The 21,750-nt window shown below is 51.9% G+C and overlaps 1 protein-coding gene and 1 pseudogene across 2 annotated transcripts in view; both read left to right on the top strand.

Annotated features, from left to right (window-relative positions):
- The window catches only part of LOC138850706 (COP9 signalosome complex subunit 6-like), a 61,480-nt pseudogene extending 52,519 nt beyond the window's left edge, over positions 1 to 8,961 (top strand).
- A 2,605-nt stretch (positions 8,962 to 11,566) lies between these two features.
- ARID1A (AT-rich interaction domain 1A) overlaps positions 11,567 to 21,750 on the top strand; it is a 90,848-nt gene continuing 80,664 nt past the window's right edge. For both annotated transcript variants that reach the window (XM_051856814.2, XM_008265899.4), the window contains exon 1: positions 11,567 to 12,798. In XM_051856814.2, the coding sequence (XP_051712774.2) occupies positions 11,629 to 12,798 (1,170 nt within the window). In that variant the 5' untranslated portion in view covers positions 11,567 to 11,628. The remainder of the gene's footprint in view (positions 12,799 to 21,750) is intronic.

Genomic DNA, 21,750 nt, shown 5'->3' with positions numbered 1-21,750 from the left:
CAGAAGTGGGGCAGCCAGGACTCGAACCGGCGCCCATATGGGATACCGGCACTGCAGATGGCAACTTTACCTGCTATGCCACAGCACTGGCCCCTTCTTTTAAATCTTGAAATTTTGGTTGTGCAGGAGCTTCTCTAAGATTTTTTTGTCTTCCTCCATTTGAAGAAGGCACTGATCCAAATGGAATATCATTTATTTAATATCTGAAAATTTTAAGAGACAGAGAGTGATACCATCCATCTGCTGGTTTACCCCACAAATACCCGCATACTGTTAGAGATGGGTGGTGCCAAAGGCATGAGTCTTGAACTCCATCCAATCTCCCTTGTCTTCGTGTTCTTGAGCCTTCCCTCCCAGGGTGTGCACTAGCAGGAAGCTGGAATGGGAAGTGGAGCTGGAATGCAAAGCCAGGCACTGCGACATGGCAGGGGACCGTGCCAAGCAGCATCTTAACCACTGCGCCAAATGCCCACCCAGCAGTATGATTTTTATTACATGGCGTGTGCTTTCCTCTGTTTGAATTGGCTCTTTAGCCTTCCTGATTTTTAAGTGTGAGGCCGGCATCATGATTCAACAAAACTGATTTTGATTTTTGTGGACAGTTCTTTCACACTGCGTTACTTCACCTGCGTTTCAGGGCCTCCCTCGCTTTCCTTTTCCTCTACAGGTGCAGCGGGCAGGCCTGCCGAATGCCTGCCCCTCGGGGAGACTGTCCCTCTGGGGACAGAGCTGCTCCTCAGCGACTCCCCACTGAGGGAGAGGATTCCACGAAGGGGCTGGCTGCAAGCGACAGGACGCGGCCCCAGCTCGCGGCTGGACCCGGCCGGGGTGAGGACTGCGGCTCGCTCTCGGGTGCCCTGTGCTGGGCGCTTCCCGGGCTGCAGCGGCCGCGGAGGAGCGGGGCGCCGCTCTCGCTCTCCCGGGTAAAGCCGGGCTCCTCTCTGACGTCACAGACTCACGGTGCCACTCTCTTTTCGTTTTTATAGACTTTTCAACTTTTAGACTGACCTCTCTGTTTTTTTCTGATCTCTCTAAGAAAATGAGGCAAACGCTCGTCGTCACTGGCAAGTTTCTGGCATGCAACGCTAGAAAGTTGTTTCTTGTGTTTCTTGTACGATTTTATAAACTGAACCTCTTCCCAGCACCTTTCTATCACTGTGGACTCAGCATAAGCACCATAAAAAAAGAATTTTCTTCTTTTTTTTTTTAATTATGGAAGTTTGTAATGCTGTCAACTAGTAAACGTTTAGAGTTTTAGGTAAATATCACTCCAACTTTTATAAATACCATCATAGAAAGCTGTCTTTGTAGACATCATTTGTAAAAACAACCTTTTCTGTTTTTTACATGCAGAATTCTGTTGAACACATGTTTCCAAATTTGAAAAAGAAGACTACCGGGCCAGTGTTGTGGGGGAGCAGGTAAACCACCGCCTGTGAACATGCCGTCATCCCATATGGGCACCTGTTCAAGACCCAGCTGCTCCACTTCCCATCCACCTCCTTGCTAATGTGCCTGGGAAAGCAGCAGAAAATGGCCCAGGTCCTTGGCCCCCACACCCATGTAGGAGACCCAGATGCAGCTCATGGCCTGGCCTAGCTCTTGCTGTGTGGCCATTTGGGGAGTGAACCAAAGGAAGGAAGATCCGTGTGTGTGTGTGTGTGTGTGTGTGTGTGTGTGTGTGTGACTGCCTTTTAAATTTAAAAGAAGCCACTAAATCTTCAAAAAAGAAGATAACCATGCATTCTGCATATGGAATGCATGCACCATTACTATTTAGGATTTACTCATTTAACTGCTCTTTGTGTTGCTATTAGCCAAGGCACTCAAAAAGCAGCCTGGATGGTAGGAAGGGAGCCCCCAAAAAGGACAGCCCCACATTCTCACAGTAAGGAAGTGCCGGCGGGGGGCCTGGGACTTCCCAGGTCACTAATTGTGAAACCCACCAAACATCGATCTAAAGATCAAATTCTAGTCTCTCAATAGCTAGGACCAGAAGGGTGGAAGACCGTCTCCTGCTTCTCCATGCAGCGTGTCTGAGGGGAGCGATGACGTGGACTGCAGGTCAGGTTCGCTGCTTCCTTTCTCCTCTGCCCAGTTAAGGACAGTACTTGATGTGGTGCATCTTATCTCTTCATTTTGGTGCATGGTTGTTTCTCTGGTTACAAAGGCCAAAGACTGTTCCAAACCCGAGTCAGCCAAATAGGTGGAACAGCTAATGTCACGTAGCTGCCTTAGGAGGACTCCCTGGCATTGCTATACAGGAGCCTGAACTTTGGGAGCAGACATCCGGCATAACTTGAACATAGGGGATATTGCTGTACCTTTAGTCCAAGCACAATTAGCTAATGTCAGAACTTAAGTGACTCTGAGATACTGAGAGAGAGAGAGAGAGAGAACGTGGAAAAAGGACAGAGACGAACAGAAGTTACCTTAATTCTCGTCTCCTATCTAGGGCAAAAAAAGACTAAACTAGATAACCTGGGTATAAGAGTGGTAATAATAATAATAGTACCCTTAGTAATCATGCCAGTGATCTCAAAGTACTAAAAAAAATCCATGATTTTCCTCCGACTCACCTAAATCTCTTTAGGGTCCCCTAGAGTGGAATTGCCATCCTTCAGTTTTGCCTTTCTCTTTGTTCATCAGTTTTCTTAGAAAATGATGAATCTTGATCTAAGTACAGGAACTTATAAATAAATTTTGAATGAAAAAGGCCAATACCTGGGAAAGCAGTGGAAGATGGCCCAAGTGCTTGGGCCCCTGCACCCATGTGGGAGACCCAGAAGAAGCTCCTGGCTCCTGGCTTTGGATTGACCCAGCTCTGGCCGTTGCAACCATTTGGGGAGTGAACCAGTAGATGTAAGACCTCTCTCTCTTTCTCTCTCTCTCTCTCTCTGGCTGTTGCAACCATTTGGGGAGTGAACCAGTGGATGTAAGACCTCTCTCTCTCTCTCTCTCTCTGCCTCTGCCTCTCTGTAACTCTGCCTTTAAATCTTAAAAAGAAAGAGAGAGAGAGAGGAAGAAAGAAAGAAAAAAAGAAAGAGAGAGAAAAGAAAAATAAAAAGGACAATGCTATTTTGCATGTATGTTTCTAAGTACTTCAGCCTATAATGTACTTCGCAGGAAGTACGAAGGTAGTAGACATACAATGTTGTACATCATAGCAGGGAAATTGTAAAAGGTTGTCCTGTTTATAGTAAGCCAAACAAGAGGATTGATATCCCAATCAAAAAGTGGACAATCACAGGCTGCTTTCAAAATATCAGCATTAAGAGCTGGCCACTGGATGTGCAGGGGCCTCCTCTCAACGCTGCTAAGCACTTGCAGCGTATATGATTAGGTTGTGTGAGTTGATTTTAGAGCCTGGTCATTGCAGTTTATAAATGGATACAGCCATTTGGAAATCTTAGAATGAAAGTCCAGACATTTGTCTCAAATGTTGAGCTGGCTCTCAGATTGCAGGGTCTTTGAGTACTAGATAGGCCATACTCCTTTAACTCTCGTTTTTCCTTTCCTCACCCCCTGCCCTCCTCACTTCCCAGAACACTTCTGCAGAGTTTCCATGTGTCTTTCCAGTTCCTGGAAATTCCTTCTCCATGTTTTTGCTCTGTTTCATTTAGTTTTGGAAAATGGCAGTGTAGAATATGTTTGGTATAGCCTTAATCCTGGCCAGCATTTGTGAGTCCTTAAAAAAAAAAAAAAAAAAAAAAAAGGATGTCCATGTATACATATGTGTGTGTGTGTTCTGGGGTTAAAAGTACAGAATTAAAGATCTTTGAGACTTCTCCAGTAGAAAATAAATGCCCCTTATTATCCAGGTCCCTTCTATATTTTTAGTTGTCTAGAAAATGTTCCTCCTGTTGATCCTACTAAATATTTCTCGAATTTTGGCAGCGCACACCACCACATGACGTCAGAGGTATGTGCGTGGGCGCGGCGTGTGCGGAGGTGAGGGCAGACTCAGTCGGAGGTATGCCATGAGGAAGAGCTCACTGCACTGAGGATGCAAGTCGCTCTCAGGCAGTGCAGAGGTGACTCAGGGGATGGTATGGCTCAGCATGGCTGCTCCTGTTTGCTATCGCATGGAGTCCTGACACTGTTGCTACTGCAGGGATCTCCTGTGGATTTTATTATGGAGCTTTAGAAATGTCTACTGCCAAAATATAGCAATAAATGCAAGTTCCATGGCATTAATAAGTGTTCTAGGAGCTAAAGCAAGGAACAAGGTACTTAATGAAGTTTATAAATATGCCTTTGGAATGATTTTATTATTAGTAATAGTCATTCTATTAATTTCTGCATGAAAGAAGAACATGCTTGCACAATTTCCAGTCCTTACTAGAAGGCTGATTTGGGTGGAAATTGGGTCAGGACAGCATGTGCAACTTAAGGATTGCTGAAGAGGAGCAGGCACATTGGGTTAAGCTGCTTCATCACACACCAGTTGAGCATTCAAGGTAGAGACCACATGTCCTTGGACTACAGGTCTTAGTTGTTATAGAATGGTTTCTGTCTATCCTCTATACAGAGACAAATTGTTCTAAAATCCTTAGTAGAGGGGTGAGCGTTTGGTGCAGTGGATAAGACACTGCTTGGGACACCCACATCCCATATCAAAATGCCTGGTTGGAGTTCCAGTCCCTTCTCTGCTTCCAATCCAGCTTCCCACTAATAGGCACCCTGGGAGGCAACAGATGAGCCTCAAGTACTTGGATCCCTGCCACGCACGTGGCAGATCCAGCTTGAATTCCAGGCTCTGCTTTGGCTTGGCCCAGCCCTGGTTGTTGTGGGTGTTCAGGGACTGAGCTAGTAGATGGAAGACCTCTTTCTGTCTCTTTGTTTTTCAACTACAATGAACATAAATAAATATTTTTAAAATGGTCCAAGGGGACCATTACAAATGTGTAACCTAGGGGCCAGCACTGTGGTGTAGTGGGTAAGGCCACTACCTGCAGTGCCGGCATCCCATATGGGCACCAGTTCAAGTCCCGGCTGCTCCATTTCCGATCCAGCTCTCTGCTATGGCCTGGGAAAGCAGTAGAAGATGGGCCCCTATATCGCTGTGGGAGACCCAGAAGATGCTCCTGGCTCCTGGCACCAGACTGATGCAGCTCTGGCTGTTGTGGCCAGTTGGAGAATGAACCAGTGGAATGGAAGACCCCCCCCCCCTCTCTCTCTGCCTCTGCCTCTCTGTAACTCTGACTTTCAAATAAAGAAATAAATCTTTAAAAAAATGGGTAACCTATATCCTGGTCTTAGTATTTGAGGTAAAAAATAGTACCTAATGCTCCATGGTAATCCTTTTGTTTGAGTGGAATTTGTGGAATGGGCTTTATCAATGAGAACACCTTGAGGTGGAGAGGAGTGTGTGTGTGTGTGTGTGTGTGTGTGTGTGTGTTTCAGGGATGTTTCTCAAGGACTGTTGGGTAGATCTCTTGGGTTATTTCCTCCCTTGCCTCCTGTTCTCTCCCTGGAAGGACAGCCACACACTTGCACACAGGTCTCTTGTAGTCTCTCTGGAGACCGTAAGGCCAGTAAGACTTGCTGCTCTCCACCCCTCGACCCTGCCGTGGCTTCTGAATTCAGATCCAGTGATGTTAACTTTCAGGGAGGAAAGTGACAGTGTGGAAAAGTGCCAACATTTGCTGTAAATTTTCCTGGCAGCCTTCCCTTGGTGTCAGCGGTGTGGAGCGCCACTCCGCCACTACTCCTGCTACAGCAGGGAGTCCCAGGGCTGCCTTTATCTTTGCAAGAAGTCATTTTCTGTAGGGATACAGGGGCTCAAGCCCTACTGAGGCAAGTCAGAATGCTATTCCATAGGGACATTCCCTTCCTGTCTTATGTTGCAGAGGTTCCTTGGGGTTTTCTCTGATGCTCACATGAAAAGCCTGGGATGATCATGCTGGAGGATTCTCGTGAGTGGTTGTGTTGCACGGAGCAGGCAAGTACATTTGCTTTTCCAGCCACCTGTCTGGTTCAGAGGACTGCACCCCGCCTCCTCCATCGTGTCTGTGCCACGGTTTTCCCTTCTCTTCCCAACTCTCTTCTACAGAACTGGGGATGGAGCGAAGCACTCCATTCCAAATCCATTCCAGAGTTGCTGTGAGAAACTTCCCCATTCTGACTTTTTGCTATCTCAGTAAAATGGCTGTGTAAGAAAGCTGCTTTTGGGCTGGCGCCATGGCTCACTTGGTTAATCCTCCACCTGTGGTGCCGGCATTCCATATGGGCGCTGGGTTCTAGTCCCGATTGCTCCTCTTCCAGTCCAGCTCTCTGCTGTGGCCTGGGAGTGCACTGGAAGATGGCCCAAGTGCTTGGGCGCCTGTACCCCATGGGAGACGGGGAGGAAGCACCTGGCTCCTGGCTTCGGATCGGCATAGCACCGGCCATAGTGGCCATTTGGGGGGTGAACCAATGGAGGGAAGACCTTTCTCTCTGTCTCTGTCTCTCTCTCTCACCGTCTAACTCTGTCAAATAAATAAAAAATAAATTAAAAAAAAAAAAAAAAAGAAAGCTGCTTTCGAGCAAGGACCGAAAGTACCTACATAGAATATTTTATTTTTCTTCTGATTTTCTTCCCCATCCTTAACTTTCAAAATTTCCCTTACAACCAGTTTGTATGTGTGGAATGTTCCTGGGTCGGTTTTAAAGAGCAGAATAAAACAAAACAAAAGCAGCCTCTATGGATGTAAAATGGGGTGTCACAGATAACAGACTTCTGCTGTTCCTGGGCACAGCTTTCTGCAGCGTGTTGGGTGACTTTACCTTTTTCTTGTGAACATTGTGGGTTCTCGGCCCTCCACATCTAAAAACAGCTGAGCGTAATGAGTACCAACTGTAAGACTGTTAAGTTTCTCTTTCGATGGACTACTAGGTGGCTATCAAGCTTCTCTGCAAATAGGTTTTTTCATAAACTCTTTTTGTATCAGTGAATACAAATTTGCAGTGAGACTTAGGAGAAATGAAAACAAATACCTGCTCTGCCTGGTGGTTTTCTGGAACTCCAGCCCTGAATTTTCTTTTCTTTTCTTTTTTTTTTTTTTTTTTTAATATTAGTAGCGGTTTACTCATTCTCCAAAAAAATAGCCAGTTGGAGAATTGAGGAAGGTGTGCCTATTAGGTTATGAGAGACTTGGTACACCTTTTTCCTCCGTGAGATTGACCTAGAGTTTTCTGTTTTGTTTGAAACTGACCACGCACCAGACCAGTCCGCATCCTTATTTATTTTTTCTTCTGGTTTCGGGAGAGGTGATGAAGAGGGTCATTCTTATTTCATATCGGCACAAAATCAGCTAGCTGACTTCTGCCTACGACTCTTTTTCCCAGCTACTCTTCTTGTTGGGGGCAGGGGGAGTCTTATTCGGAAACGAACATTTCTCAAAATGTGTTTCTCATCCTTCCTCCGAAGTTGTTTAAGGCTTTGCGACGGAGTGGGAAAGGGAGGTAGCACAGCGGCTGGCGTGCCCACGAAGCTTGCTGCCTCGCGGCTCGCTCTCGGGATTCCGGGTCCTCGCAGGCAGAGTTTTACCGCGCAGAGCCGCGGCGCGCCATTCCGCCCGCCAGCCTGCCGATCCAGTTCGCGTTTTGCAGCGACCGTCTGGGAGCCGGGAACATAATGAATTGCCTTGACTCTCGCTTCAATCCACTTTCCTCGCTTAATATGCAGCCCAAAGTTTTGCGGCTCGCTGTCAGATGGTAGTGCTAGACTTTCGCACGGATCCCGAAGCCTCCGCCGGGGCTGCTTCTCCACGCGGAGTTGCAAACTTTTAAGAAACAGACGGCTGCAGACGGAAATCCACGCCAGGCTTTGAACTCTGCTTCTGGCTTCCGTCAACTGACACAGTTGCCCTTTTGCTCAAACTCGCGGCTCCAGTTCGCACTCGGGAGAGCTCCGGGCCGCGGCGGGAAGCTGCGGGGGCGCTGGCCCTCCGCGCCCCACCTCGGAACCGAACCGGACCCTCCCCGGGGGGTCGCTGCGCCGCAAACAGCGGCCGCCCCCACCCCACCCCCACCGGGAGTCGGGGCAGGAAGGCGCCCCGAGGAGCCGGGCCCCGGTCTTTTGTTTGTTTGCTGAGTTTCGTGTTTCAGACCTGGAGGGGAAGCAAATTGCGAGAGAGGAAGGGCTGGCCTTCCCCGCGGACATTTCCTTCTCCCCCAGCAAGCCCTCCAGGCCTCGGCTCCACATTTTCCAGTCGACTGTGTGGGTTTTCGTAGGTCGTTCCCTCACTCTCGGGCCCAATCCTGGCACACCGTGCCGCCGGGGAGCCCGGGAGCGCCGCCTCTGCCATTTCCAGCCGGCTCGTCCCGGCGGCCCTGCCCCCCGCCCCGTTCCTGGGCCGCCGCCGTCGCCCGAGTTCACGCGCCCAGAAGCCGCGCCGGATCCGCGGGGCCGCAGGTCCAGTCCGCGTTTGCCGAGCGCCGGCCGGCCGGAGCCGGCGATAAGAACTCTCTTGTGAGGGCGAGCGAGCGAGACTTTAGTCCGGTTTCCATGTCAACGATTCGGTCCATATTTGCCATCGGGCTGCCGGCGGCCGAGGCGCTCGCCGCGAGGGCTGGCGCTGTCCTGGTCCTAGTTCCCTAATCTGCGCCGGGATTCCTGAGCTGCCTGCGTGTGGGGTGGAAAGGCAGGGGCCGTGGGGGAGAAAACTCCGGCGAGGGGAGGACCCGCAGCCCCGAGCCGGGGTCTCGCCGCTCGGGCCGGCCACGTGCCCGGCTCCTCCCCTCCCCCTCCGCCGTCTCCCCTGCCCCTCGGGGAAGCGGACGGGCCAGTGTCTGGGAAAGTTCCCTCTGCCCGGCTCTCCCTAGGTCAGTGCTGTGGGTCCCTAAAGGTAGGACTGCAGGAGGACGCTGGAGGATCGGAGATTTCTAAGAAGTGGGAACGGAGGAATCCCACGTCCCCTCCCCCGACCCGGTGCACTTTCCCTTACTGCTGGATTAAAATGGTGACTGTTTTCAAAACAGCGTGCCCACGTGTGAGGGAGAGACACTTCGGTGCTTTCCGTATTTCACGGTCATTGAAGAAAGGGGGTGAGGGATTTTTGGGGGTGGGGAGACAAGTCCATTCTGACTTCCAGATTTCCACTGGGCTCCAGGTTTCCCATTACACCCCGGCTCTGAGGAAAATGGCAGGGTAATTGCATGTAAAAAATTCCTCATTTGTGTGCAGGACTCGGGACTGTTTGCCAGCTCAGAGGCAGTTGATTAAATAGCCAAGCTCCATTTATGAGGCAGCCTATAATTTGGTTTCTAGGACCTAATGCATCCGGAGCGTTGTTGCTCCTGAGGAGTGAGTGAAAGGGCACTGGCCCATGCCAGCCACCTGGATCTTGGTAGGGTGGCCTGGTTCTGAGCTGGGGGGGGGGCAGTGGGCTTTTCAGGGCTCCACTACTCTTGGGTTAGTCGGGAGGTTTTGGGTTTTTAGTGTGGGAGGAGCTTATGTTTTGGGGGGCAGGGATGATGAGGTCAGCCTGCTGGAACTCTTCAGGGTGACCAGTGACCCCCAGCGGCCTGCAGAATCTGGAAGTTCTAAGATAATAGTTCTGTGGTCAGGAAGCCTCCAATTATAAAATCTGAGGGAGAGAAAAGCCATGGTGTCTGGAGATGCCGGCCTGCACCTTTCCCCGAAGCAGCCTTGGGCCTGGTGAGAAGTTGGGATCCCCTGTGGCTTGCAAACCCGAGTGCTGTCAGCAGTCCAGCTAGCCTGAAGAGAGGGGGGAAAGGCTGCTGCTAGGGCTTGGTGGCCCTCGGGGGTAGGGTGACCCTGGACTTTTCCTGTGCACCGTGTTCTCTTCCGAGGAACCTGGCCTTATCCCCAGCTCCACCTGGGTCTCTTTAGAAGGCAGTGGCAAACTTACACTGGGGGACAGAAATCTGGGTGGCGTGGCTTGCTAAGCGACCTGATAGCTGTGCCTTTTCTCTCTGCTCTGCCCCGCTCTCTTGCAGGGGCTTGTTGGAGCTGGAGCTCCCATCCCGCCAGCCCCTGGAGCCTCTTCTGTGGGCTGTTCAGTCTTCTTAGGCACTCTTTGAAGACTGTTGGTCATGGTGGGCTGAGTTCCCTCAGGAAGTGAGCCTGGGGCTTGGGTTCTCCAGCTGGAAAAATGTCCTGTGTCCCCCACTCTGGGCGGGTGCTTGATGACAGAGCTGGGAGTTTGGATCTATTCTGATATTTTGACCCCATTGCTGCATTTGCTCACAATTTGACTTTTTTTTCTTTAAAGGCTAAGTAGACAGGAGGCAGCTTTGGAGACTCCACTTCTTTTTAAAGCTCCCCCACCCCCCACCCTCCGACGTTAAATGACCTGGGCAGTGTCCTCCCCTCTCGGTCTTTCAATTCTGTAAAATGGGGATAATCCCGACCTCGTGCCCCCGGGGACTTGTCAAGACCAGCTAATGAGGGCAGGGGAGTGGGAAAACGCAGAGTCTGAACAATGATCGCTCGGCCCTTGCAAAGGGGTTAGAAAGCAGGGCTCTCTCGGCTGAGTCTTTGGGGCCGGTTTGTAAAAAGGCTTTCAAGAAGAAAAGTGCTGTGGAGGTGCTAAGTAACAGCCAAGAGACCAGGCTCGCTGCCAGGGGGGTCAGGCCTGGGCCGAGGCGGCCGCGGTCTCGGGCTCTGGCCAATTTTGCAGGCGCGGGTAAAGTTCACGCTGCCCGCTCCCCACGGTGCGGCCGGGAGGGGACCGGCCGGGGATCGGCACGCCGGGAGGGAGGCGGCGCAGGCTCCGGAGGGGCGCGAGCTCCGGGCCGGGTTTTCCCCGAAGCCTTCGGCGGCGGTGCTGCCGAGCGAAAGCGGCCGAGGGCCTGCCGCCGCCGCGGCTCGCTCTCTTCCCCTCCTCCTTTGTGAGGGGAAGGGAGCGAGTCCATTCCGCGGCGGCACCCGCTCCGCGCTCCACTCCGGGTTTGCCAGGCGGCCGCGACGGCGCTGGGTAAAATGGCAGTGCTGAGCCTCGTGTCGGAGTGAGGGGGACTCGGAGGAGAGTGGGGCGCTCTAGCCGCTCAGTCCTGCCGCCCGCTTGCTCGCCCGCCCGCTGCCGCGCAGCAGCCGCGGCCGGAGCCGCGGCCGGGGAGGGGAGGCAGGGCGCCCGGCCCGGCCCGCGCGCGCCGACTCTGCCTCCCGGCGCCCCGGCTGCTGCCGCGCGCCCTCCAGCCCGCCCGTCCCGGGTCCCCCTCCCCCCGCTCCCTCCCTCCCTCCCCGCCCCCTCCCCCTCGCCTCCCTCCCTCCCTCCCTCCTCCTTTCTCCGGCAGCAGAAAGCGGAGAGTCACAGCGGGGCCAGGCCCTGGGGAGCGGAGCCTCCACCGCCCCCCTCATTCCCAGGCAAGGGCTTGGGGGGAATGAGCCGGGAGAGCCGGGTCCCGAGCCTGCAGAGCCGGGAGCAGCTGAGCCGCCGGCGCCTCGGCCGCCGCCGCCGCCGCCTCCTCCTCCTCCGCCGCCGCCAGCCCGGAGCCTGAGCCGGCGGGGCGGGGGGGAGAGGAGCGAGCGAGCGAGCGCAGCGCAGCAGCGGAGCCCCGCGAGGCCCGCCCGGGCGGGTGGGGAGGGCAGCCCGGGGGACTCGGCCCCGGGGCGGGGTGGGAGGGGGGGAGACGACGAAGACAGGGCCGGGTCTCTCCGCGGACGAGACAGCGGGGATCATGGCCGCGCAGGTCGCCCCCGCCGCCGCCAGCAGCCTGGGCAACCCGCCGCCGCCGCCGCCGCCGCCGCCCTCGGAGCTGAAGAAAGCCGAGCAGCAGCAGCAGCAGCGGGAGGAGGCGGGGGGCGAGGCGGCAGCGGCAGCAGCAGCAGCCGAGCGCGGGGAAATGAAGGCAGCCGCCGGGCAGGAAAGCGAGGGCCCCGCCGTGGGGCCGCCGCAGCCGCTGGGAAAGGAGCTGCAGGACGGGGCCGAGAGCAATGGGGGTGGCGGCGGCGGCGGAGCCGGCAGCGGCGGCGGGCCCGGCGCGGAGCCGGACCTGAAGAACTCGAACGGGAACGCGGGCCCTAGGCCCGCCCTGAACAATAACCTCACGGAGCCGCCCGGCGGCGGCGGCGGCGGCGGCGGCAGCAGCAGCGACGGGGTGGGGGCGCCTCCTCACTCAGCCGCGGCCGCCCTGCCGCCCCCAGCCTACGGCTTCGGGCAGCCCTACGGCCGGAGCCCGTCTGCCGTCGCCGCCGCGGCGGCCGCCGTCTTCCACCAACAACATGGCGGACAACAAAGCCCTGGCCTGGCAGCGCTGCAGAGCGGCGGTGGCGGCGGGGGCCTGGAGCCCTACGCGGGGCCCCAGCAGAACTCGCACGACCACGGCTTCCCCAACCACCAGTACAACTCCTACTACCCCAACCGCAGCGCCTACCCCCCGCCCCCCCAGGCCTACGCGCTGAGCTCCCCGAGAGGTGGCACTCCGGGCTCCGGCGCGGCGGCGGCCGCCGGCTCCAAGCCGCCTCCCTCCTCCAGCGCCTCCGCCTCCTCGTCGTCTTCGTCCTTCGCTCAGCAGCGCTTCGGGGCCATGGGGGGAGGCGGCCCCTCCGCGGCCGGCGGGGGAACCCCCCAGCCTACCGCCACCCCCACCCTCAACCAACTGCTCACGTCGCCCAGCTCGGCCCGGGGCTACCAGGGCTACCCCGGGGGCGACTACGGCGGCGGGCCCCAGGACGGGGGCGCCGGCAAGGGCCCGGCGGACATAGCCTCGCAGTGCTGGGGGGCTGCGGCGGCGGCAGCGGCGGCGGCGGCGGCCGCCTCGGGAGGGGCCCAACAAAGGAGCCACCACGCGCCCATGAGCCCCGGGAGCAGCGGCGGCGGGGGGCAGCCGCTCGCCCGGACCCCTCAGGTACACAGCTGAGCGGGGAGGGGGGCTGGGGCGAGCTGGGCCGGGCGGTGGGGGGGTGGGTGGCGGCTGCGGGGAGCAGGCCCCAGCCGTGGGCTCCGCTCGGTCCCGGGCCCCCACTGCTGGGGAGCTGCCATTGTCTGGCTCTTCTCTCTTAAAATGGCTGCCTGTCTGCCTTCTTCTCCTTCCCTCCTTCAGCCTTTGTGTGGGGCTTTTCCAGAGGTGTCTGCTGCCCGGCTCCCCCTCCCCTGGCCCCTGCGAACTCCGCGGGTCTTCAGGGGGGTGCGGGGCAGAGTGTGCGGGGAAGGGCCCGGCCTGGGGTGAGGGGGTGCCGGGGGCTCAGATCAGGGGTGTAAGCGGTGGTAGGAGCCCCGGAAGGCGAGCGAGCGTCCCCCTGCTCGCCTGCCGCTCCTCTCTGTGCCCCCTGCTTGTCTCTAGGCCGTCCCCCGTCTGTGCTCTCGAGGAGGGGCCCCTCGGGCCCGGGGGACCTCGCGGGAGGGTAGGGGCCTTCTTGGGGGCAGCTAGAGGCCGGCTGCGGTTCACCCCGGGCAGCCCGGCCATCGCCTGTCTTGGTCTCCGCCGGCCCAGTGGCCTGGGCTTCTCCCTGGAAGCGCTGGTAAACAGCTGAGTGATTGGAGTAGTAAGTGCAGATTGCTTTGGTTTGGGATTTGAATTATGGAGGTAAAATCCTTCTGTCAAAGCCAGGAGACAGTTGGTCTTAGGTTGACATCCTATCTGTGATCTGATTGGCTCCCCATCTCCTGCTCTTGGCCATTTATAATTGCCTCTGATGTAATGGTACAACAATCCTGATGAGCTCATAAACTTTTACACTCTGCTTTTCTGCCAGTGATAACCCAAACCATCGCTGCCACTATCAGCCTTTTTTATTCCAGAGCTGAAATTGGCTGTGACCTTGAGGAGGGAGGTTTAAGCCGCAATACTGTATCAGCAGGAGCAGAGCCCCAGACAGGCTGCCCTTGTTACATTGTGCCTGAAACAAAAGAGGAGGCCATGGCATTTTGCTTGTACCTTGGATTTATTTTGCTTGTTATATTTTATGCAGCCTGAAATAGATTCTGTGTTGTCCGAACAGTAGCTGAGTTTCTTCTCTACAATGGGTTTGCTGTTTGTTTTGGTTTTGTGACTTTCCTGATGGGATAAATGACTTCTTTGATGACTGTGAAGATGCATTTATCTTGAGTAATTCTGACACTGTTTGCAGAATTGAAATTATTTTGCTGTTTGGTTTTTTTTTAATTGAGTGGCAAATGTGGGACCTTTGTGGGGAGGGGGCATTTTTGGTTATCACTGTAATCCTTTTTAAAATGGGGAGCTTTCTTTGGGAATTTCATGTTAGATTCAAGTGTTCTGTTTTAAGCAAGGCTGGCCTCATTCTTTGTTTACATGTTGAATCTTGTTAACAGTTTTCTTTTGTTAATTAGACTTCGGGAGAGCAACTTAAAGAGAAACTGGTGTCTTTCATGATGTTGAGGGACTTTCTCCTGAAGGCTTGCTTTGGCGAAATTATTGTCTCTTCCTGGAATAACAAAAAGGCTAGTTTTTTGTTTTTGCCATCACTCATTTGGAGCTTTGAGATAGAGACTGGTCAGTTTTTTTTGCTTTGCATTTCAATGTATGTTCTGTTCCCACCCCCCCTTCTTCCAAGATACAGACATATGACCTATAGATTTGCCTAGACATTTCCAACGTGTAGGTACCGTTTTGTACACTCTATTTTGTTTTCATTTTGCTTTTCTTCCTGCTCAGCAGTGCCTTGGCCAGGAATATTGGGTAGTCGATGGAGTTGCGTATCTTTTTTCAAGGAGGGGAAAGCCCTCTTATGCACCCACTCCCATGTGTACTTTTGTGCTAAGAAATCAACATTTTGCTTAGTTGGCCTAATCAACTTTGTTCTTTCCTCATCCTAGAACTGCTTTTTACACTTGCACTGTGCTGGGAGTTTTGAAAATAGCTGTGTTAGATGGTGGGCTAAGAGCTCTGTGCCTTGACTCTGCATCTACCCTAATGTTCTACATCTGGGCAAGAAAAAGGGAACTGTTGTGTTCCTGGTGTTTGGAGGATAAGTTTTGTCTTAGAAGACAGAGCATCCTCATGTCTCTGGGTCGGTCTGTAATCTGTACCTCTTTTCCTTATTTAGTTGTTGGCTGAAAATTTTACCTTTCTGGAGAACTCTTAGAGGAAACTCTTTGGGATAAGTCAAGACTCACTTAAAAGCAAATTTGATTTTAATTCTGTAGCTTTGGGGGTACTTAGGGAAACTTTTTGTAAAAAATAAAACCAACTTTCGCCCTGTAGTGATTTTTCAGTCATTAAATAATCAAGCACTTTCTGTGTGTTGGGTACTGTGCTCTGTTCTGTGGCAGGCAAATGGTAGGAAAATAGGTAGAGTCTCTGTGCAGAAGCCTGTCTGTGCTGCCTGGGATGCGCTGCTGGAGTCTCTTGTTGGCGCACCAGTCGGAGCACTGCACACGACATAGGTTCCTGTTCAGTCGCCTGCCGCACTGAGGCTCAGGGACTGGCTGCTGGGAGTCGCCGCAGTTTCTAGTTCTGTGGGCTGCGTTAGGTGTGTGGCCGTGATCTAAGTAAGGGTCGTGGGGCGGGGACTACGCTGTTCTCAAGTCCCTTTTGCTACTTGCAGGTAACCCTCTTGTCAGACCACGATGGCCTGTTGTTTTTCATTCTTCAGAGAGTCTTGCTCTGCTCTCTTTTCCTAACCCAGTCTTAGATTAAGAATATAAGAATGTTGTACAGACACAGGAGCAGCATAGTGAAGACGGTGTATTCTCTTTCGACTCTGTCTTTATGAAGTAAAGATTAAGTAAGTGTATTTTTTAATAGGAGCTGGGAGGATCCAGCAGACAAACTTCTTTATCCTTTTCCTAAGTAGTATTTGCGTCACGAAGTGTTGAGTACTGGTACTGATGGAACAGTTTTTGGTTACCTGTGCGTTTGAACTTGATGTAAAGCTTTGTGCTTGAGATGTTGTCATCAGTAATACCTTGAGAGTAGTACCAGTTTATCAGAGTAAGAAATGAAATAGAATAATTAATAAGGATCAGGTTGAATTTGATCATAGAACTTTTTGACTCTTAGTTTCTGCTATTGACATTTCCAACTCCTGGGAAGCAGATATAGGAATCCTGGATTTATTATGGTAATGCCTATTGGCAGAAAGTCTGAGTTGGCTGAAATACAGGACGCTTGGAGCCCTCTCAAGTAGGAGGGACCAAGAAAACCTCAGTGAGATGGCACTGTGGTTTGTGGGGGCTTTGTATTTCTCTACTGTTTGTGAGAGAACTAGGGGTAGTGAGGCTTGGAATGGTGGTGTGAGAAGAAAGTAGCCAGGACCAAGGTTGGCCCCATAGGACCTTTTTTGGGTTCCTTCTGTTGTGTGTGACACAGAAACCGTGGCAGATAGCACTTGGTGTAACAGGATGTCTTGGATTCTATTAAACATTCATATGTTGGATTGACTCCTGTGTGGTGTGGTGTCTGCAGTAGGCCTTTCAAAAAAGAGGCGAGTGATCTTTAGAAAGATGTGGGAATAGCTAACAGAGTAGTGGGCAGGGCCCTTACCTGTTCCACCCTCTACCCCCAAAGCTTGTATTGATGGGCTTCAAATCTTGAGATTCTAGAAGCAACTGAAGCATGGAAATGCGGTTAAACTGTGTTATTGAAAATGTTGCACTAAATAGTTCCTTGCTACCAGTGAGCTGTGATTCCTGGGGCTCTGAAATGGAGTTTGGATTTCTGTGGCTTTTGTTTCTGGGTTTTTCCTTATTGGGGTACTGATGGAATAGTTTTTAGTTTCCTGTCCATTTGAACTTGATGTAAAGCTTTTGTACTGGAGATGCTGTCACCAGTAATACCTTGAGAGTAGTACCAGTTTATCAGGGTAAGAAATGAAATAGAATAATTAGTAAGGGTCAGGCTGAATTTGACAGTCACACATACTATCTTTCCTGATGCACACTGAGCTGTGTGTTGCATGCTGGTGAGGAGTGAAGAGCACAGGACTCTTAGGAGGAGGAGAATAAGGAGAAGGGAGGAGGCTTGGGCTCCTTGTGCAGTTCCAGATTAAACTGTGTGACATGGGCAAGTCATTTGCCTGCTTTGGTTTTCATTTTCTCCTCAGTAAAATGAAGTTGGTGGACCGCATGGCCTTCTCTCGCTCACTGATTCTGCACATCTGTCAGTGCTTCCATACCCAGCTTGCTATAAGGGCGACGTCTCCCTGTAGCACTGTAGGGGTCTTGAGACCGTCTTTCTTCCCCTGGGCATGAAGTACTCAAGGCTGTTTTCTCCTGAGGATTCGCAGGAACAGGCTCTGAACACTTGGGTGCCATGGTGGTCCGTGGACCTTCACAGCCCTAACAGATTGTTGCTTCAAAACTGCTAATTTGTTTGTCATTAGTCATTCCACCTAGCTGATGGTTTTACAACACTAAAGAGTAGTTGAAAAACTAGACTTAGCTGAATCAAGAACTGAAAGATAGTTGCTTCAAGATCCCTGGGAGGCATTGTGTTTGTGGGTGGGGTAGAGAGTGGGTCCATGGTCATGAGTTCCATGTTAGCACTCTACCTTTTAGGTGGTAGGGAGGTGGGGAGAGGTCCTGTAAGCTCTGCATTCTTGATGTTTGGGCAGCTCTAGGTCTGGTTTGGGCAGTTGGTTGTAATTTAAGTGCCTGGACTTGCCCTGTAAGTTTTGCTGAGAGAGGAGCAAAAGTTTCTGAGACTGGAAGAGGAAAAGCTAAGTGTTTCAGAGTCAATTTCATAGGTGTATTTGTCTTTTCTCATACTTGTGGTTTTAAAAACGACAGGGTGTAGTTTGCACGTGGTCCTGGAAATGCTGTTCTTTCTTGAGCACATATGAATTTCTAGCATAATTTCTACCATTTCTCCTCTTGTAAGTTTAGAAGTGTAATTTAGGCGGTTAGGTTGGGGTAGAAGGAAGATGTCCTTTATAAAGGAGGGAAGAACGTAGAGGGAACGGGGTTTGAGAATTCTCTGCTCGACACAGCAGCTTCTTCCTCTCTGAAGGAACCAAATGTTTCAGAGCTTTGTGTAAATACTTGCTGAGCTGTCAATATGTACCCAGGAGGTTTCTGTAGTAAGATGTAAACGGCTCTATAGAATGTTTGACAGGCAAATTAATAAACACTTTTCAAGCAAGGATAATGCTAGTCTCCTCATGTGGTGGAATAAAACAGCATTGGCAAAAAAGACTTGGGGATGGGGAAGAAGGTAGTACGGATGGCAGGCCAGGTGTGTGGAGCGAAGGAGGGAACATCTACCAGGAGGCTGAAGTTGGAAAGATGCTGCCCTCTGTATGCCTGCCTCTCTACTAAGTTAGGGGCACGTGGGACCCAGGTAGAGATCAACTGCAGTTTTGTAGTGGAAACGTAAGTTTGAGAAGAAGGTCCTAGGTTTGAATAGTAAGGTAAGTGAGCTCCAAAAGCTTGGTTTTTAAGACTTTGGGTTCTTAAAATCTTGTTTATTCAGAAAGGTTTTGAGTTTGGCGAGATGTGTGTGTGTTGGGGGGGGGGGGGGTTGGGTATCTTGTTTGGGATACCAGAAAGAAGAAAGGTGCTGCAGCCACAGCGTTGTCCTCAGCCCCTGTTCTGCAGTGGCTCTCAGGATTGTAATTCCTTCATCCAGAGGCTGGGTTTGTTTTTATAGTTTCACTGAACTTCTCTGTCACTTATACGTCAAAATTGATGCTGTATAGTGTTTCTTCCTGGGTCAGCAGAAATCCAAATGTTGCAAATTGCCTCAGTCCTGTTTGAAGGGTTATGTGGGTAGATTCCATCTTTGTTTTTGAAATGGCTGCTTTAAGATTAAAAACATTGCTGGGTTCATTCAGTGAAACCTACTCTGGAGGAAGAAGAGGAAGCTGCCTGTGTGCAGTGTGCTGCTCTGCTAGCTGTGCAAGACGGCCAGGTTCACCTGCTCGAGCTCTTTTTAACCAGAATTCTCGACTCTGACACCAGTTTGCTTCATGAGAAGTGTGTGTGTGTGTGTGTGTGTTTAATTTTTAAAATTATTTATTTGAAAGGAAAAGAGTGAGATACAGATAGATAACTCCCATCTACTGGTTCACTCCCCAAAATTTGCGATGGCTTGGGCTGAGCTGGGGACTGGGCTACACTAGTTATGAGCCAGGAACTCAGGCCCGAGGGACCCAACCACCTGAGCCATCGCCACTGCCTCTCAGGGTCTGTATTGTCAGGAGCCAGAGCCCAGCATCAAACCCAGGCGCTCGGAAGCAACATTTAATGTCTGTCCCAGAAAGTGCTTTTTTTTTTTTTTTTTTTTTGAGAGGTAGCGTTATAGATAAAGGTCTTCCTTCCATTGGTTCACTCCCCAAATGGCCACCACGGCCCGGCACTATGCCGATCTGAAGTCAGGAGCCAGGTGCTTCTTCCTGGTCTCTGATGCGGGTTCAGGAGCCCAAGCACTTGGGCCATCCTCCACTGCCCTCCTGGGCCACAGCAGAGAGCTGGACTGGAAGAGGAGCAGCTTGGACAGAACCCAGAGCCCATGTGGGATGCTGACGCCGCAGGTGGAGGATTAACCAAGTGAGCCATGGCACCGGCCATTTTTTTTTTTAATTTTTTAAAAAGATTTATTTATTTGAAAGACAAGAGTTACAGGGAGAAGTAGTGACAGAGAGAAGTCTTCCATCCGCTGATCCGAAGCCAGGAGCCAGGAGCTTCTTCAGGGTCTCCCACGTGGGTGCAGGGGCCCAAGGATTTGGGCCATCTTCTACTGCTTTCCCAGGCCATAGCAGAGAGCTGGATTGGAAGAGGAGCAGCCGCATCTAGAACCGGTGCCCATATGGGATGCCAGCGTGTCAGGCCAGGGCTTTAACCCACTGCGCCACAGCCTGGGCCCCATGCCTTTTTGACTGATTATCTGCTTATATAGTAACATAATGTGAATGTAATTGTGCCCATAATTCTTTGGTTCAAGTAACTTAACCAATGGCTATCAGCTTGTTTTAAAACAAAATACGAAAAACTTGGGTCAGCACTGATGTTAGTTGTCTAGTATTGCCCAGGCCTCTCCCAGTATAGTGATGGTAACGTATTAGAACCTGAGACTTGTGCCAGCGCTGTGGCATAGTATGTTAAGCCTCTGCCTGTGGTGTTGACATTCCACATGGGCGCCAGTTTAGGTCCCAGCTGCTCCACTTCCAATCCAGCTCCCTGATAATGACCTGGGAAAGCAGTGGAAGATGGCCCAGGTCCTGGGGCCCCTGCACCCATGTGGGAGACTCTGGCTTCAGATCTGCCCAGCTCTGGCCATTGTGGCCATCTGGGGATTGATTCAGCAGTTGGAAGACCTTAAAAAAAAACTGAGACTTGTTGCTGTGAGCATCTGGAAATTCCAGTGAAGGTGGGAAATATTCCCTGTGTAATCATGCTAACTGGGACTAGGGAGACCTTTTTTTTTTTTTTTTTTTTTTTTTAAGATTTATTTATTTGAAAGAGAGGGAGTGACAGATCTTCCATCTGTTGGTTCACTCCCCAAATGACCACAACGGTCAGCATGGAGCCAGGAGTTTCATTCCATGTCTCCCATGTGAGTACAGGGACCCAAAGACCTATGCCATCTTCCACTGCTTTCCCGGGTGCAATAGCAGGGAGCTAATCAGAAGTGAAGCAGCTGGGACTCAAACCGGCACCCATATGGGATGCCAGTGCTGCAGGCTGTGGCTTAGTCTGTTGTACCACAATGCTGGTCTCAGGAAGATTTTTATTTATTTATTTATTTTTTTATTTTTTGACAGAGTGGACAGTGAAAGAGAGACAGAGAGAAAGGTCTTCCTTTGCCGTTGGTTCACCCTCCAATGGCCGCCGCAGCCGGCGCACCGCGCTGATCCGAAGCCAGGAGCCAGTGCTTCTGGTCTCCCATGGGGTGCAGGGCCCAAGCACTTGGGCCATCCTCCACTGCACTCCCTGGCCACAGCAGAGAGCTGGCCTGGAAGAGAGGCAACCGGGACAGAATCCGGCACCCCGACCAGGACTAGAACCCCGTGTGCCGGCGCCGCAAGGCGGAGGATTAGCCTAGTGAGCTGCGGCGCTGGCCCAAGATTTTTTTTTAAAGGTTTTATTTTATTTATTTGGAAGGCAGAGTTACAGAGAGGCAGAGAGAGAGAGAGAGAGAGAGAGATATCTTCCATCCACTGGTTCATTCTCCAAATGGCCTCAGCAGTTGGAGCTGGGCGGGTACAAAGCCAGAAGCCAGGACCTTCTTCTGGGTCTCCCACGTGGGTGCAGGGGCCAAGTACTTGGACTATCTTCCACTGTTTCCCAGACCACAGCAGAGAGCTGGATCAGAAGTAGAGCAACTGGTGGCCCATATGGGGTGCCAGCACTGCATGCGGTGGCTCTACCTGCTACGCCACAGTGCCAGACCCCGTAGGAAGATTTTTTAAAAATAGAGTTGGGATGGGTCTGTGACCTGGTGCCTGGTGGTTGGGATGTCCTGTGTTGTGCTGAATGCATCTGATGCCTGATTCCAGCTTCCTGCTGGTGTGGACCCTGGGAATTTGTGGTGATGGCATAAGTGATTGGTTCCCTGCCATCTGCCTGAGAAACCTGAGTTGAGTTCTGGCTCCTGGTTACAGCCACAGGCAGAAGCCATTATGGGCATTTGGGGAGTGAGCCAGCAGATGGGGGAGGTCTGGTCTGTCTCTTACATTAAAAAAAATAAATAAATAAAAGGGTGGGGGTCCGGGGGTAGAGGCAGTATCTGCTGCAGAGGAAGTTAGTCTTGGGGAAAGCATGCTTATGTGCACACATCCAGAAAATTTGGCGAAGCAAGCTTTTATAAATGGATATAGAGCAAACTAAATATATGGGCTGAAGGAATTTGAGAATAAGGAGCAATCAGAATTGGGGCAGGGTTAACCTGGGACAGCTTTTC

The sequence above is a fragment of the Oryctolagus cuniculus genome, chromosome 7 (assembly GCF_964237555.1).
Source record: "Oryctolagus cuniculus chromosome 7, mOryCun1.1, whole genome shotgun sequence".
NCBI lineage: Eukaryota > Metazoa > Chordata > Mammalia > Lagomorpha > Leporidae > Oryctolagus > Oryctolagus cuniculus.
Note: the sequence above shows the minus strand (reverse complement) of the source record. Positions and strands in the feature narration are given on the sequence as shown.